At 45.2% G+C, this 18,992-nt stretch overlaps 1 protein-coding gene across 1 annotated transcript in view; it reads right to left on the bottom strand.

Moving 5' to 3' along the window:
* The window catches only part of LOC122794974 (fatty acyl-CoA reductase 1-like), a 647,127-nt gene that overhangs the window by 127,014 nt on the left and 501,121 nt on the right, over positions 1-18,992 (bottom strand). The window contains exon 12 of the mRNA XM_044063565.1: positions 13,452-13,579. Coding sequence (XP_043919500.1) covers positions 13,452-13,579 — 128 coding nt within the window. The remainder of the gene's footprint in view (positions 1-13,451; positions 13,580-18,992) is intronic.

The following is an 18,992-nucleotide window of genomic DNA, read 5'->3' on the forward strand; positions in this document are numbered from 1 at the left end:
CCTTCGTTTTAAATTAACGCACTCATTCATATCCCCATAACCCTTTCAACAATTTGTCCATAGCACCACCTCACCCATTTCTCTCCAGAAAAATTCAACAGGTTTACATATAGTCTGTATGCGCGCACATGAGTGTGCATGCGTGCGAGTCTGTTTATGTATGCATGCTTCAAGTGCTTCTCTGCAACAACTTGACTAAAATTAGAGCTTTTCACTCAGGCTTCCAAAAACATGACAGCAATGACCCCCCCCCACACACACACACACACACACACACAGCACCGACAGTTTTGCAAAGTGCTCATCCCCCTGTTTGGCACAGAGATCCCACAGTGACCATGTAAGTGATCTGTGCTATTAACATAAGGAAAAAAGTTATGTCTTACCATAATGTTCTATCTGTATTGTTGATCCTCATTCAGTCATGACGTATGGGTAACTGTTCCGAGCTCGGAACAGAGCCAGCCATTTTCCAAGCTCGCAGAGCCAGCCATTTTCCAAGCTCGCGTCAGCTTCAAACACTCGAGCTAAACTCTTACCCACAATTCCCCTCTCCCTGTTACCCCAGATTGAGTTTGCAAGTTAAGAAGGTAGTGGCGACCTCTGGTCAAATAACCTAAGAGAACTGGATGGTGAGATCCGCTAGAAACCACAAGAGGGGGAAGGAGGGAGGGTCGTAATGACTGAATGAGGACCAACAATACAGATGGAACGTTATGGTAAGACATAACTTCTTTATCTGATACTGTTAATACTCATTCATTCCTTAGGTATGGGACAGAGTCCCCAGCCACCTCTATTCCTGGGAGGTTCTTATGGAAGGACATTCCTGAGCTCCATAGAACCGAAAGATGCTCTTCCCCTGGAGGCCAAATCCAATTTGTAATGATTGATGAAGGTATGAGGCGTAGCCCAAGTTGCAGCTGCACAGATGTCATGTAAAGAAGCTCTGGCATGGAAGGCAGCAGAAGTTGCCACTGACCTTGCTGAATGAGCTTTCATGGTACTAGGCAATGAAATATTACGTTGCGTGTAAATAAAGGTCACACAGTCCTTCAACCATCTAGCTAATGTGACCTTAGCAACAGCCGATCCTAATCTAGATCCAGAAAAGGCCAAAAATAACTGGTCAGACTTACGAAAGGGTTTAGTCCTGTTTAAGTAAAAATGTATTTGCCTGTGTATATCTAGGGTATGTAGGCAATACTCTCCTGCTTGAATGGTTGGGAAAGAAAACTGGCAATTCAATGGCTTGATTAATGGACATTTCAGAGATCACTTTAGGCAGAAATGATGGATTAGTTCTCAGACACTAGACACCATCTCTGAAAAATCAAGTATAGAGTCTTGATACATAAAGCTTGAAGCTCAGAAATACGTCTGGCATAAGCAATAGTGACCAAAAACAAGGTTTTCCATGACAAATACTTGAGGTCACAAGAACAGGCTGGTTCAAACGGTGCCAATGTCAGAGCTTGTAGAACTAATGATAAATCCCATGGCTGAATAGGTTCTCTAAAAGGTGGCTTGAGATGATTCTACGAAGGTCTTGCACAATTTATGGGACATGAGAGGAATCTTGGACACCCTCATGAAAATTAGAAATTGCAGCCAAATGAACTCTTAATGGTAGAGGCCGATAAACCCAATTGAAACAGGCCAGCCAGATAATCTAGTATAATTGACACTGGTGCTGAAAAGGGGTCTATTTGTTTATCTTCAGCCAACAGATAAACCTTTTCCACTTGCTCAGATAAGTAATTCTAGTGGAGGACTTATGAGAAGCAATGAGAATATCACATACTGGTAAAAGATCGATTATTCTGCCAGGCAATCAAGGGAATTAGGAGTAGCCAAGCTGTTTGCTTCAGACAGTTCAGGTTGGGACAAATCAGGTTCTGTGGGTGTGAGATCAACTCCGGGATTGGATGGAGGATCCATGGTCGATCTAGTAGGTGAAGCCAAAGGAATGGGAACCAAATCTGTTGTGGCCAATAAGGTGCTATGAGCATTACCTTGCTATTCAACCACCGGACTTTCTTCAGAAACTGGGGAATGAGAGGAAAGGGCGGAAATACGTAGAGAAGTGGACTAGAGCATCCCTGGGTGACTGTCCCGGAGGGGGAATTAAGGCAAAGTAGTTGCTGTATTTGTAATTGGCCGGGGATGCAAAGAGGTCGCAGCAAGGACGGCCCCAGCGGTGGAAGATCTCCGCCGCTATCAAGGGATTCAGGGACCACTCGTGAGGTTGCAGAATGCACCTGCCTAGTCTGTCTGTTATCACGTTGGAACTCCCGGGAATGTGTGTTGCTAGAAGAAAACGGTTGGTAGCCATCGCCCATTGCCATATCCTCATGGCCTCTCGACAAAAGGGGGTACGATTTAGTTCCACCTTGCTTGTTGATGTACCAGACCACCGCCATGTTGTCTGACTGAATCGCAATTAATGCTTGCAACGCCAGAAGCGCCCTCAGCTCTAGAACATTTGCATGCAGATGGGCCTCTGGTTGGGACCAAGTGCCTTGGACTGTCTATCCCTGACATAGCCCCCCCCCACCCCATAAGGGAGGGGTCCCATGGTCACTATGGCCTTGGGCTGCTGGGGGGAAAAAGGGCGAGACCATTGACAGAGATTGTGCGTCATCCACCAATTTAAATCCTGTGTGCACCTGTGGGTTACTCGAATCATGGCTGAAAGAGGATGCTGAAAAGGATACCATTGGGTGAGCAGTAGCCATTGTAGAAGCGTCATGTGAAACCTGGCCAGGGATACAATGGTGATGGAGGCTGCCATGGAACCCAACAGCTGCAGAACAGAGTGAGCAGTGGATTTTTCCTTTGAAAGGATTGGAATTAGTTGTTGCTTTATCCTTAAAATTCTGTGCTCTGGAATAGCAGCTCTTCAGTTTTGTGTCCAAGATAACTCCTATGAATTCTGTCGACCGAGATGGGGTGAGATTGGATTTCTGCCAGTTTATGGTTAAGCCTAGCCTTTGAGCAGAGAGTATGCCAGGGCTTTTTTCAGTAGATGTCTGGTGGGGGCGAAAATGAGCCAGTCGTCTAGGTACGGAAACACCTGGAATCCCTGAAGTCGCAATTGAGCTGTGACAACTGCCATGCACTTTGTGAACACTCTGGGGGCTGTAGAGAGTCCGAAGGGCAGTATTCTGAACTGGTAGTGACTGGCTCCTACACGGAAGTGCAGAAATCTTCTTGATGGCCCGTCCACCTTTATGTGGTAGTATGCATCTTTCTTCTAGAGCACATCCAATAGTCTTTTTCCAAAAGCAGGAGGATAGACTGTATAGTGACCATCTGGAATTTTTGTACTCACAAACTTGTTCAATACACTGAGGTCCAAAATTGGTCTCCAGTCCCCGGTTTTCTTTGGCACCAAAAATAGTCTTGACTAGAATCCGGATCCTATCTGGTCTGGAGGGACTATTTGGATTACTATTTCTTAGCAGCTTTTCTATCTCTAGTGCTGCTTCTTCCCTTTGACTGGGTGGAACGTCGGGAAGATTTTTTGAAGGGACGGGACAAAGATCGAAGGGGATATGATAACATCTGGTTATAATCCTTTGTACCAAAGAATCGGTGGTGATGGTTAGCCAGGCAGAAGGGTACAAGGAGAAACGGCCCCTAACCACCTCCAGAGGAAAGGAGTTGGGCCACTCTTCAGGAGCGCTGGTAGGATTGGACCAGGGAAAGAATCCCTGGAACCCTGGTTATGTGGTCCCCCTCTGCCCCGAAAGGAGAGTCTTCCCTGTGAGTTTCCCCCTCTGCCTCTGGGGGAGTACTCGGCCTGTGTGTCATGGAAAGGACCCAGAGATTTCTTGAACCATATCTTCCCACTCTTTTGGTTTCGGGAGAAGGCACATTGAGGGGAAGAATAAGACACCTACGGCAGAAAGGGTCTTACCGTCTTGTTCACATCTGGCCAGTTTGCTTTTTAACTTTGGGCCCAAACAATGAGGAGGGCTCAATGGGGGCATTAAGAAAGGAAGACTTAAAAGGTTCTGCAAAGTCACACAAGCGCATCCAGGTGTGTCGTCTGAAGACCGCAGCTGAACCCGCCGCTCTAGCTGCTCCTTCTGATACGTGAGATATCAATCGCATAGAGGAGTTAGATATAGACTCAATGGTAGCCAGCTGAGAGGCCACCGTCACGGACCTCAGACACTGCACCAGCCAAGGTTTCAGAGAGGTCAAAAAACAGATCCTTTTGAAGCCTGGTAAAATGTGCCATATAATTCAGGGACCTGATAGCAAAGGTCGCTGAAGCAAATGTGCGCTTCCCTATTCTGTCCAGGGCCCGAGACTCTGTTAGGTGGATGGACAGTCTGGCTTTCTTCTGCCAGATCCTTTTTTGTAGCAGCCGCCACCACCAAAGCATCTACCGGAAGACCTTTGGACCAATGGGCATCCGAAGCAGGAGGGGACAAGATCTTGCCTGGCCTCTGGGGAATAGCTTCAATAGTATCAGGGGCCTTCCGAGCATGCTGCACAACGAACTTGACAAGTTAATCGGCAGGTGGAGTAACCCAAGAGGTAGGGGGCCGGGTGCAAAAAGCCTGCAGGAACACAGATTCCTCAAGGGTCGGATTAGAGGGTTGCCAGTCACCTCTCTGTTTCAGGATTTCAAGGATATCACCAAAGGATACCTCAGATGGTGACGGAGGGGATCCTTCCACTTCATCGAAATCTGTCTCTTCAGTGAGAGAGACTCCTCTGTGGAGTCCATGTGCTTCCTCTTACATGAACTTTTCCAGTGAACCTCCTCAGTGGGAGACGCTGGGGAAGACAACGGAAAAATGGATTCCTGAGGGAATATGTCCTGAGGCCCTTGCACCTGGTATCCGCTAGGTGCAACTTGTGAAACCAGTGTACCAGAGGAGGGCAGAGGTATAGACAGTCCAGTATCGCCAGCAGCAGCAAAAGCCTTCTCCATCAGTTGGAAGGCTGGACCACTCGGAAAGGAGTGTATGTCAAGGACAGGGGGCACTCCTCCCCTAGGTGGCTCAGCCTGCCGACTCGAGTCTCTCGAGGGCTGTGGAACAGCAAGCTATGTGTATCACAGCTGACATCCTGGGTCGTAGCAAAACTTTCCTGCCATGAAGGCAACTGTGGTTCCTTAGTGAGAACCATAAAGGGAACCGCAGAAGGGGAAGACTGTACTATATCCATGGACTTCAAAGGCAATGATGGAAGAGAATAAGAAGGTGTCTTTGGAGATGGGAGATCACCTCCCAAGGAAGGATAGCTCCTGGGGGGTGGAATACCTCTGGCCAAGAATGCCTGGTCCACAAGACGCAACACATGTTCAGAAAGACTTCTAGTGGACCTCACCGAGACTGAGGAAGAAACAGGCCTGTCCACAAAAGAGGCAGACTCTGTGCCCATCTCATCTGATCACACAGAGGACAATGGTGCAGAGAAAGACTGAACTACTGTAGTCTGCACCGAAGTGGTCATCGGTGCCGATGTCATGGTCTGCACAGACACAGGGATCGGTGCCGAAGTGGTTGTCTGTGCCGAAGCTGGAACCGACAAAACTGGAGTAGGTAATGAAGATCTCGGAGCCAACGCGGTCAAGGTCTGCGCCGACTGAACTGTCAGTGCTGATACAATGGTAAAGGTCTGAACCGAGGAGCCCCTCTGTGCCGATATGTAGAAGGCTGCATAAGGGGACGGAGCCAAAATCACTAATGGAGCCGAAGGCCTTGGTGCCAAAGGTCTGGGCACCGAAAACACTGGGGCCGACAGAGAGCTCCAGAGCCGAACTTTAAGCCTTTTTAGATTTCGGTTGGTGAGCGTCCCCAGCCGGGGATGAAGGGAAGGATTTAGCCTTAGTAGAAAAAATAAGTTATGTACTCACCACAACGTTCCATCTGAGTAGTTATACTTCATTTTTCTGCAACCTGTGGGTATATGGATCCGTATCCGATCCGAGCCAGCAACTTTTTTCTAGCATCTGCTCCAAGCTCAGAGCTCCTCCCCTTACCCATAATGCCCTACCATCGCCCATCTTCCCTCAGATAGAGTTTGCTGCAACTAACAATATATATGCAACTCAACCAAATAACCAACCTGAAAACAGGATAAGGTCCGGGGGATGGAGGGAGGGAATGTTGCAGAAAAATGAAGTATAACTACTCAGATGGAATGTTATGGTGAGTACATAACGTCTTTATCTGAAGTAATTAACTTCATTTTATCTTCAACCTGCGGGACAGAGTCCCCAGCTACTCAGATCCTGGGAGGTCCTTATGGAAGGATATTCCTGGGCATCGCAGAGCCAAAGGATGTTATACCCCTCAAAATCAGATCCAATTTGTAATGGGAAATGAAGGTATGTGAATTGGCCCATGTCGCTGCTGCACAAATATCGTCCATAGGTACCCTGGACCAAAAGGCAGCAGAAGTTTCCATGGACCTGGTAGTGAGAGCCTTAACTATACCAGGAGGTGATAAACCTTTTGCTTTGTAAGCATGTGAAATGCAAAAAGTGATCCATCTTGCTAAAGAAACTTTAGAAATAGTTTTTTCCCATAAATGCTTTGGAAAAGGAAACAATTGGTCAGTCTTTCAGAAAGACTTCGTTCTATTAAGATAAAAACAAAGTTGTCTATGAACATCCAACAAACGGAGTTCGTATTCACCTTTATTTTGAAAAATGGGAAAGAAAATGGACAGATATGGACTGGTTTATGTTTGCTTCAGATGCCACTTTAGGTAAGTAGGAAGGGTTAGTACGGAGAGAAACCCTATCCTTACGGAAGACCAAATACGGAGGCACGGCAGACAGAGCTTGAAGCTCAGAAACTCTCCTAGCCGATGTGATGGCGACTAGGAAAGCTGTATTCTAGGACAAAAATGTTAAGTCCACCGAAGCTGCGGGTTCCAAAGGAGGGGCTACCAATGTCTGTAAAACAAAAGTAAGGTCCCAAGGAGGTACAGAATCCTTGACAGGGGGCCATAGCAGAAAATTACCTTTAAGAAAAGCCTTACACAGCCTAGAGGAGGCGAAGGCCATGCTGTCTTCGCCAACGCAAAAACTGGAAATGGCTGCCAATTGTACTTTCACTGTGGAGGAACTAGCTCCTTGCTGAAAGATACCAGACAGGAAGTCCAACACCGCTGGAACAGGAGCTGTAAAGGAATCTATTTCTCTCTGTGAAGCCCAAATGGAAAAGCGCTTCCATTTACTGCAATATAGTTTTCTAGTGGAGTCTTTAAGAGAGGCCACTAGAATCGATCTGACCTGGGATGAAAGACTGGGAGTCCTGGCGATTAACGGAACTGGAGCAACCAAGCAGTTAGCTTGAGGCTGCCCAGATCAGGTGGACGTGCCCCCGACGGATGGGAAATTAGATCCGGCAGGGATCCAGAACCCACGGGGGAGCCAATAGATGAGACCAAAGGAATGGGAACCAAACCTGATGAGGCCAGAACGGGACAATGAGGATCACTTTGCACCGTAGTCGGCAAGCTTTCTGAAGAAACTTCGGAATGAGTGGCAATGGTGGATAAGCATACAGAAGCCTGGGGGGCCAAGCATGGACTAGAGCGTCTATGGGGACTTCCCCTGGCGAGGGAATCAGAGAAAAGAACTCGTTGCACTTCACGTTGGAAAGAAATGCGAAGAGATCACAGCAAGGCTGGCCCCATGCCAGGAAAATCTCCTCCGCTGACCGTTTCAGAGACCACTCGTCAGGCATCAGAATGGCCCAGCTCATTCTGTCCGCCAGAGCCCACAGAACCTCGCTCGCCTTTGAAGACTGGGAGTTCACTATCTCAGCTATGTGGCCTCTGAGATGTGGAATCCTGTCTGGAGTTAGGAATACCTTCATCTGCTAAGTGTCTAACCGCGCCCCAATGAAGTCTAGAATTTGTACTGGTTGCAAATGGGATTTGTGAACATTGACTAATTCCCAGTAGGTCTGCTAACTGAATGAAATAATCTCGGGCTAGGCACAAGTGATGCTTGTGCGCAGCAAAGAGCCAGACGTCCAGGTAAGGAAACGCCTGAATACCCTCAGGTGGGCCGCTACAACTGCCATTACCTTGGTGAACATCCTGGGGGCTGTGGTGAGATCAAAGGGTAGGGCCCTGAACTGAAAGTGACTGGCTCCCAGCCGGAAGCGCAGAAAACTCCTGGAGCTTCTGTGTATTTTGATGCGGTAGTAAGCATCCTGAAGGTCTAACGAGCACATCCAGTCGCACTCTCGGAGATAAGGTAGAATGGACTGTAGAGTGACCATCCAGAATTTCTGTTTTGCTACAGACACGTTTAATGTTGACAGGTCTAGAATGGGCCTGAGGTCCCCCCATCCTTTTTGGCACCAAAAAGAACCTTGAGTAGACACCTAATCCGGACTGGATGGGGGGGTGACCTTTTCGATGGCTCGTTTGAGAAGCAGCTTCGAAACCTCTAGAGCTGCGGCCTCCCTGTGAGCGGGTGGAACATCCGGGAGGTGTTTTGTAATGTTTGGAGGGGCAATGAAAGGAATATAGTAACCTTTGGATATTATCTGAAGAACCCAGTGATCTGTCATAATGGACTCCCATGCCGCTGAGTGTAAGGACAATCGTCCCCTGACTGCCTCCAGAGTAGGACAGTCCCGCAAACCCCCTCAGGACTGCTGACTGGGTCTATCAGAAAAGGGTTCCCTAGACCTGAAATTCCTGGGACCCCCCTCTACATCTGGGTCGATGTCTATCTTGTCCCCCTCTGCCTCTGGGGAAATAGTTGTCCTGAGAATCCCGGGAAAACTTGAGATTTTCGGAACCACATCTTCTGCCCTCTGATTCTTAGAGAAGGACCGCTGAGAGTTAGAGAAGTGGACTCAGATGGCAGACAGTCTTCCCATCCTTTTCGCTCTGGACCAGTGTCACATACAGTCTTCCCAAAGAGGGAAGAGCCGTCGTAATAAACTACGCCTTGAAAGGGTCCTCGAACTGACACAATCTGAGCCAAGCATGATGCCTCATGGCTATGCCTGCCCCAGCCGCTCCTTCCGTGGCATGGGAAAGTAGCTGCATAGATGTATTTGAGACTTACTTCAGAGTAGACATTTTCACCATGAACAGCTGTTTGTCCTGCTGTGATAAAGACTCTGGGGGCGACTCGAAGAATTCCGAAACAAGGTCTCACTGAAGTCGAATCACGTGCCAAATAATTCATCGCACGGATAGAAAAGGTCACTGAAGAGTATACGCGCTTCCCAAACCTATCCACCGACCTGGACTCGGTGTCTCGAGGGTGGACTAAGGAACTCTCCTGTGCTAGTTCCTTCTTTGTGGCCGCTACGACCAACATAGCATCAACTGGGGCTCCTTTCGACCAGGGTTGTCTATCCAAAGGAGGAGATAAGACCTTGTCAGGACGGTTGGGGATGGGCTCTACAGTGTCGGGCTCCATCCATGCCCTCATGGTGATGAGGTCCACCAAGGGGTCTGCTGGTGGGGACACCCAGGAAGTAGATGGGCCCGTGCCAAAGGCCTCCAGGAACACCGACTCATCCCCAGAAGTTTTTGGGGCTGACCAACCTCTCCTCTGGCAGAGGATTTCCATAATTTCTCCGAAGGAGACGTCTTTGGGAAGTGACCTAGGGGAACCTTTCTCCATCATTTAAGTCAGTGTCAGTGGTGAGGGACTCGGGGGAGTCCAAGTGCCTCCTTTTGCACTTGCGCTAGCCCTCTTCAGTGAGACTTTCAGAAGGGGATCCGCGAGCCGCAGGGGGGTTTCCTCTGGGAAAATGACCTGGGGATCCCTCTGGCACGGGCTGTCCCCTGAGACAGGATGAAGGGAGTAGTCGCCAAATCCAGGGGGGCCTGGGTGGTATCAGAGGGAATGGGCTGGGGTCTCAATCCCTTGGAGAGAACCCTCTCCACCACTTTGAAGGCCGAAGGAGAAGTCCTCCCCGGATATGAAGCAGGGACCGGAGCCGAAGAAAGGGTAACCTGAGGTCAGAGGGAATGGGTCGGGTCCGAAAGAGTATGAGCCGAAGAATTCATTCCCCCGGGTCCGACTCCCTGTCCGTGGCTCTGAGTCACTCGGATTCGAGCAAGTCAGATCAAAGGAACTCAAGATAACAGCCGGAGTTGAGGTTGGAGAAATTGTCGGCGTTGAGCTACCAGCTCCGAAGAACCTCTGATCCAGAAGCCCTGAAGCACAGATTGGGGAAGGAGAGATGGGGTGCATGGAGGTCACCCCACCAGAGGGAGAGGGACCTGGCAAGACTCCCATCTGAATTTGGGTCTGAAGAAATCTCCGGATCATCCTGTCCATATACATGTCAGATAGGCTCCAAGTCGACCTCGAAGAAGCCACCGACTCAGATCTGGCTGGTCTGTGCAGAGGGGTGGAGGGCCTCAGGTCCGAATGTTCCAATGGCTACGGTGAGAAACGCAGTGACCGGAGCAGAGGAGAAACAGGCCTCATGGTCTTGCATGGAGGGCTTAGAGAGAGCTCCCTGTCTGGGGATCCCTTACGATGCCTGTCTTTCTTTTTCTCCCTTTCTTCTCTGCGTCTTTCCTTTTCCTTCTCTTTTTCTTTATCTTTGTCAGATTCTCTGACTGAGGATCTGTCCTTAGATGACCCATCGCCAGACGAAGAGGGAGGTAGAGTCCCTGTCTGGGGAGGTGCACTAGCGACAGAGGCCAAGGCAGAATTCAGCATGGCAATGGGGAGAAGGCCTTTGGTAACTAGCTTGGCCTTATGATCCCTGAGGGCCCTGGGGTTGAAGCCTGAACAGATATCACACTGGGTGGATAAATGCCACTCCTAGACATATCACACACACAGTGTGACCATCAGGGGAAAGCTTATGGCCACACACTACATTTTTTGAACACAGGCCTTGGCTGATCAGCCATAGTCCTGCACTCAAAGGTAAAGGTACTACCTTCCCAACAAAAACCCCCACACACACACAGATAGGGGAAGGGCAGGCCTGAGTACTATTCTACTAAAAAAAAAAGTTATTTTTTTTTTTTTTTAACACTAATGACCATTACTACAGAAGGGGAGGAAGGGTAATCCTACACAAGCACACTAGACATAAAAGTTTCCACTTACTATCCCTTTTTAGCTCAGAGAAAAGGAGACCACGATGCACAATACTGGCGCGGCAAGTGAGATCTGAGGGAAGATAGGAGATGGTAGGGCATTATGGGTAAGGGGAGGAGCTTGGAGCCTGGAGCAGATGCTAGAAAAAAGTTGCCGGCTCAGATCTGATACAGATCCGTATACCCACAGGTTGCAGATAAAATGAAGTTTTCTACTTCAGATCATCCATTTTCTTATGGGCTTTAGGAGGGGTTGAGACCTCTGACCCAGAAATAGCCTCTGAAAAGGGAGATTTTAGAAGTCCCTTCAGCATCAGCTTATTTTTCCTTTCTAACAAAGTTCTATTAGAAAAGTTTTCACATATAGTACAAGGTGGTTCAACAGATAAATGGGAAGCTCCCAAAAAATAAACACACAGTGTGCATCAGAAGTAGGCAGTTTATGTCCTCAGAACACCACTTAAATCCTCAGAACACCACTTAAACCCCGGACTACCCTTTTTATCTGCCATATTAACAAAAAGAAAGGTACCAACAATGGCACAAGAGAGTACCTGAAGGTATGAAAAAGAAAGGGAAAGGGATTACCAAAGATGGCAAGGAGAAATTACCTCGAGGTAAAAAGGGTAACTAAAGGACGGAAAAAACCGGAGGAAATTATGAACGCTAGATGCAATAGGGCAAGAAACAAAATATCAAATTTTCTGACAGAAAAGTAATTTGTAAAGCAATTAAACAATTGACTGTACTTAGCTCAAGAGAAGTAGCTTGACACGACCGGATGGCAATGAGGCAAACGAAATCTGGGGCAACAGGGAGAGGGGAAGAATTTAGCTTGAGAGTTTGAAGCTGATGCGAGCTTGGAAAATGGCCAGCTTGGTTCCGAGCTCGGAACCAATACCCATAAGTGATGGCTGAACGAGGATTAACAATATCAGATCAGTACTTGCTAAACACACAGCAACTGTGCACTCCATATGCCATGTAGTGAGGACGAAATTAGGGATGTTTACCTTACTGTAAACTTCCATCCTCCGAGGACTACTGGAGTTTTCTACGGTTAGGGGTGCAGTATTCTTCACTTCAGTGGGGTGTCGAGGTCTCCAACATTTTGAAAGAAGGAACTTCTAGTTGTAGGCATTAAGAGGATGAGCCTACATGAGAAACTGAATTTTTTTTTTTTTTTTTTTACAGTAATCTGACCATTCAGGTCAAATCTCATACATTTCCTCTAACTGTGCCCTGTCTGTTGGTGCTAGTTACCTGCACACTGCTTTGACCTCACATTACAACATATTTCCCAGTCCCACCATGATTTGTCAACTCTAGGACAATGCAATGTTACGGTCATTAAACAGATTTTATCTTTTAGGTAAAACTCCCCTCTTTCTTCTTTCATTTGTTAACCAGGTTGATGAGCTTTCAGTCATTACCCAGGGTAACAGAGAACAGAGGACAAATAATGGAGTATAATAAAAGGAGAGATTACAGCGCTGTAGAACATATTGGCAGACGCAGAAGACATTAATGAAATAAGTTTTAGATGTATATGAGCTGACAAGTTTTACAGTAATGGATGTTCAAACTTTTAGATGTGGATAATGAGGTGTGTGACTGGATTATTATCTAGTGCCACAAACAGGTATAAGTAGATTCCTCCTGTAGTTGTTTCCTTAGTATAGCTTTGAACGCAGTCAGTCTGCTGGTTTCTTACATCACCTGGCATTTTATTTCAAACAGCTAAACCAAATTTGTAGAACTTTTTTCCTATTGTTCTGAATGGGAGTCTGGCTTGCTGTAGGCTTTCTTTGTTGTCACTTTTTAAATGTGTAGACTTGTTTTTGTATCGCTAACATTTTCCTCATTGGGTAGCAATAATTTAGTATTTTAAAAATGATTACTGGTATGCAGCGTTGGTCTGTGGGTAACAGCAAGTCAACTGATAGTCTTAAGTATATAATCACAGTGGTGCTTTCTGGCATGGGCTAAGATAACAAATCACCATTGTGTGTCCTCTCCCTGTGTGTAGAAGGCACAATCAAACATTGCTTCTCAGAAAACGAACCATTTTTTTCAGTCATCCCCATGCAGAGATCTGTTTCCATTACTATAACTGCCAAACACAATAAGCAGCTTCCCAAACTGTCAGCAGTACCAGATTTGTACCTTTTGCTTCTCTGCTGTTCAGTGTTTCTCAAAAGTTGACTTTAATCCCCTTTCCCCAATCTCTCAGTCCCTGTGAGTTGTTTGCCTAATTTATGCATTTGCCTTGCTCTATTTCTGTGCAAGTTTAAATACTCCACTATCACCATTAAGAGAGTAACTTCTGCATTCTGTAAATGTAGAATGAAATTTAAACTCCATCATTAAATACTTACTTATTAAGATGTTTCCTGGCTGCTGGCAATCCAGACAGTTCCTCATTGAGGACAAATTTTTTTGTCCCCATGCAGTAGTTCTCCATGTACTCTGGCCAGTGAAGCTGTCTTACATCAAAGTTGAATACCTGTCAGTAAAAAAAAAATTATTTTGTAGATTCACCACATTCATTCTGCAATATACTATCCGATTCAGGGCTGCAAGACAGCTGAAGACAGAGCTGGAAACTATGCAAGCACTCAATGAGATTCAGACAGGGAAACACTCTTGGATGGGATGCCAGACCATTGCAGGATGCATGATCAACTATACACAATTTGAAGTCATCCCAGTTTACCTACAGTATATCGGTGGAACACATGGGCGGCCACGGTGGTGCAGCAGTTAGCATGGATGCCTCACAGCAAGAGGTTTGATCCTTGGCTGGGGTGCCTTCTGTGCGGAGTCTGCATGTCCTCCCTGTGGTCACGTGGGTTTCCTCCGGATGCTCCTGTTTCCACCCACATCCCAAAGACATGCTGTAGGTGGATTGGGCACACTAAATTGGCCCTAGGCACACACACATGTATGTGTGTGTGTGCGCCTTCTGTGGAAGGTTGGGCACTGGGCTGGCAAACACCGTAAAACTCCACTGCCAATCATGAGCGGACGGTGATCCATTGTGGCGACCCCTAACCGGGAAAAGCCAAAAGAAAAAGATATCTGTGGAACACATACCTGGTACAAAACCTATACGGACACAGGACTTTAACCAAATCAGTGAAGGCATTTATAACTTGGAACATTATTAATATGAAAAAGGATAATTTAAAAAAGCTTCAAATAACTATTACTTTTCTCTTTCCATAACTGGCACAAGCTTTTACATTTTGAAAGAGTACACCAGTTCTAAAATGATACTGCATTTAGGACATCTCAAAAGATTTTCACAAGCATAAAAATTGTAAAATATAATTCACAAGTACTTAACTAGGATACAAAAGTCTGGCAGCAAAACTAGACATCTTTATTACTTTGGTAATGCTAACGTTGGCAAATTGGTGCTTTACTTTAGGCAGCAATAAGAGAACTCACAAGTGTGCTAATTTCTGAAAACATGCACTCTCATTTATTATTTCTGTGCAACTACCATAATGAAAAATGTGATGTTGCACTTGAAAAGGAAACCTTAAGTAAATGCAGATTAGGACAGAGAACGGAATACCAGCAGAAACATCGCATTCATTCAGTTATACCTGCTTTACTGTATTGAGGATCACTTTAGAAGTAATGGGCATAAGGCAGAAAACCAAATCTTGGAATGCCAGAGGGCACGTACACACACACACATGCCCTCTCCCTCTAACACACAAGCATACACATACATGCCTACAAAAACCTTAAGAGAATCACCAATTCAACTGAAACTGGAGCAGCAAATAAAAATATCAGCAAACACATAGGCAATAACAGCACTGGAGAACCATGAGATACCACAATCAAATTCACAATTAGACTTATTTATAACTATTAAAAGACTTGTTTTTGGTTAACTTTTAGCAGAATTTCCATTCTAAATGGTTGGAATGTGAGGCTGTAATGCACGAGTATGTATGTGTGTGTGTGTGTGTGTGTACAGCAATACCACCTCCTGTTTTGGATTTCCTGTCTTTTCTACATTTTATGTCTAGGTAGAATGATTTCTGAGTCAGTAATTTTTGGTTTTAACAATGTTTCAATGCCTATCATGTCAGGGATATGTCTAGCTATCCAAGAGTGGAACTCTGCGAGTTTATTGCACACAGTTTGAATGCTGATCAGCTTTAGTTTTAAGGTAGTTTTGTTGCACCTCTTTTGAGGAGATCTGGTTTCTGCACAAGGTTCTTGTCCACCTAAATCTTGGCCCTACATATCTCCACAGAGAAGTGGATTTAGTACATGTGGAGACACATAGCTAGCTTTTGTAGTCTAACACTGTTTTTAAGTACTGCTGCAAATTTATGTGAAGTTGTATTTGAGCAGCTTAATTTTAAATGGTGGGCTTGACTGAGGTTAAGTAGACTTGCAGAGTTACTGATGTAATGTGAATGGGATTGTGTAAAGACTGTAGAGTTGTTCTGGATGAAGTTATGGTTGACGAGGGTAAAGTAGGAAGTTAGGAAGAGGAAGCTCAACTTGCGAGTATCCTGCTGATAACAGAACGGGAGGCAACCCTAAGCTCATTCTGTTGTCCACTGTGTAAAGTAGTGGAACTTGAAAATTCCTGATTTTCGATCGCACTGAATTGCCGTGAAAAAGCTGCAATTACTTCCGTCTTTCCCACGGCAATTCAATTATGTCACCAACCCGGACCTGCAGGCAGAGTTATTCCCCGTTAGGTCCTGGGTGATTTAAGTAGTGCAGCAATTGGCTGCAATTCATGAAGGTCGTGGGGACTGGGTCCGAAAGAGCCCTACAAAGATCGTGGCTGTAGAGCGGTTTATTTTTAGCACTTCTACTGCTGGTAGTGAAAGAGTTTTTTTTCTTTCCAGCAGCCAGCCAGCAGTTGCACCCTTAACAGCATCTCCAACATTCCTGTGGCGACATCATGGCAGAGGGTATGGCCAGTGTCATATTGGCCACACCCCATGCCCACTTTGGCCCACTTAAAAGATGGCAACTTTAAAAGAGTTCTAATTTAACAAAATCCTGCATATAAAATTGGAAATATTTTAAATCTCAGGAAACTAAGGGCTACATCCTTTATAATATCCCATAGCAAGGCTTCTGGGCTGCTTAAAATACTTGACTAATTTGGTTTACTCATCTAGCAAGGTGCACATTTCTGCAGTTTGTCCATCTTTCACCCTTCCAATCAACAGAAGTTCATGCTCTGTTGTGGAATGTACCTTCTCTTTTTGGGGTGGTAAATATGGCAGAAGTATTTCAGGGATAAGCTGTGTGCAACTCACCTTACTTTTTATTCCACAATGAAAGGGTGTCATTGAAAACAAATCAATCTTCCATGTTGGAAGCAGTTCTGCAGTGATTCTAAATCAATCCATTCAATCTAAGCAGTGTCACAAAGTTAAATTTTTGACTAAGGAATACATGTATTACTGTTTTGACACTAGCTAAAAACCTAGCATCAAGCAACTTACTTGTTCAAACACACTTTAGTTTATTTCTTAATGTTACGTCACAGGCTATTTCTGAAATAGTAAAGTTGTCAACCTATACTTTTCTGTGAATATATGACTTTTGTATTTATTCTATAACCTGGATGATTACTGCTATGACTTAATGTATCATTTTCGAGCATTATGCTTGTTTCATTACCATTGTGTTTTATTTATACTACTTTTCTTTCACTGTTACTGTAGGTTATTTTCCAAATGTTACTCACTGCTGGAAATTGTACTCGCTTACTTGGCCCAATTTATAGCTGAAAATGATCTGTGGTTCAGCCTACCAACCTGGTTAAAGTAAAACTACATTGGCAGTATTCTACGCAATCTATTAGAATGATGGATAGAACTGCCCACATATGCTGGGTGCTCACAGACAGCAGAGACACTAAACAAAGGCAACCTGTTTCAAGACAAAGCATTTTATAGTGTCAATACATGCAAAATTAGCCAACCAGCCAATAAAATGACTACTAAATGGTTGGTGTGCTGTACTGTCCTTTATTTAAGAGCACTAAACTCTTCAAGGCACTGTGACAACCTGTTTCACTACCACCCTGTTACATAAATAACAAAAATTGCTAGGGTCCTATGGCTCAGTGCAAGCCAAACTAAAATACAAAAACACCACAAGAAAGCATGGTTGTGTAAGTAAACTTATCATAACAGTAGATATTCAAAACAGATTACTGTTGCAGTAATCAAAGCTATAAGGGATGTATCCTGCCACTGATCAGATCAGATAGGATAGGCTAGGATGGCCAACTTCCAAAGCTTTAGGGCACCTTCTACATTCTAACCACTTTACAGCTTCAGGAAAGCAGTTTGTCCAGGCTAGGACACAAACTTCAGAGCTTTCATGCCTCAGGAGGAGGATGGTTATAGCCCTTTCAGACTGGAACAGTAATAAAAATCCCATTTGTGTAAAAACAGAAAAAAAAAATTAAGATGGTGGGAGGGTGTATTCTACTTTAACAGTGATCTATTCTGAAGGCCTACTGTTAAGGTTAAGTTTCAAAATTCCACAGAGCTAGCCAATGTCCTGGAACAGTGGACCCGGACTTTCCCTGGAAGCGTCTTATGCTGAGAGCAAAAATTAATAGCAATTGCAAGAGACAATCATTTAGAAATGGTCTGTTTTGACACAGATTGTCCTCTTTTCTTACCTTCACAGGAAATAACGTCAATCAGAAGTCATGAAGGTTTTTGTCCTTTTAATGTAGTATGCGAGTTGACTGTGGACATTCAGAATGTGCAAAATTATTTATCCTTTTTTAAGGTTTTGGGAATAAAATAGGGGAAACAAAGTCTCAATGTAAACTCTAAAATGGTTTGTTCTCCATTACTCCATCTTTGTGAAAAAAGAGGTAGGGATGCCTTACTATGAGTGCTCGCTAAACTCAAATATTCTTCCTGCAGAGGTCAAAGCAACGAGTATCAGTCTTCCAAGATAAGGGCTTCAAATCAGACTCACAAGGAGGTTTACAGGGAAACAGCAAGTTTTTCAATACAAAATTAAGATACCAAGGAGGAGTCACCTGTCAAGGTGACTGGATATGTAATCATCATCAGTGTCCTTTTCCCCCATTTTCTACATGGGGTCGGGGTATTGTGTTAACTGTTACCATCTCTACCAATCCAATGTCACACTCCTGCCTTCTTAGACACTCATGTATAGAATGAATGTAAAAACCCATTCAAAAACTGTTCCATTTGAGGTAGGGTAGAAAGAGGGAGCATCAAAGGGCAGACAAGTAGACAGGGCCGATAAACTCTTGACAGAAGCATAAAAATGACTGGAGAAGAACACCTCTCACAAACATTGGATAACAAAAGGAGTCAGACTTAAAAGGTTTCTGGTTCACGTCTTGGCAAAAGACTATGTTTTCTTCCACTTGCCCATACAGGATTTTCTTGTAGGTTCTTTTTGCCTCCTTTAATACTTGCTGCCTCAGGAAAAAAAAGTGCCTAAACGTACCAACATTCTATCAAGCAAATGACTGAACTTGAAGGTTGGGGTGCATCAAGCAACCCCTGCCCTGTATGAGAAAGTTTACTCTGCGAGGAAGCTTATGGTAACTGCTCTTGGCCATATGGTAAAGGGAGAATCATTGTTGCCTTGGTCAAAAGGGCATCGACCAAAATAAACCTTGGGGAGTCCTTCGGAACCTTTAGAAGGAAAGGCATCTGTCTTTCATACCTTTCAGAAAGGAGCTCTGGAAGAGAATTTCTTTAAACTTTTTATTGTGACTAGAAGCAAGCAAATCTGCTTGGACAGTTCCCCATTGAAAGGTGTATGAACACCCCCCCCCCCCCCCCACTCACACACACAGACACACAGAGAGAGAGAGAGAGAGACACGCACAGAGAGACACGCACAGAGAGACAGAGCCT

This window comes from Protopterus annectens, chromosome 2.part1 (genome assembly GCF_019279795.1).
Source record: "Protopterus annectens isolate FY-2018-M chromosome 2.part1, PAN1.0, whole genome shotgun sequence".
Taxonomy (NCBI): Eukaryota; Metazoa; Chordata; order Ceratodontiformes; family Protopteridae; genus Protopterus; species Protopterus annectens.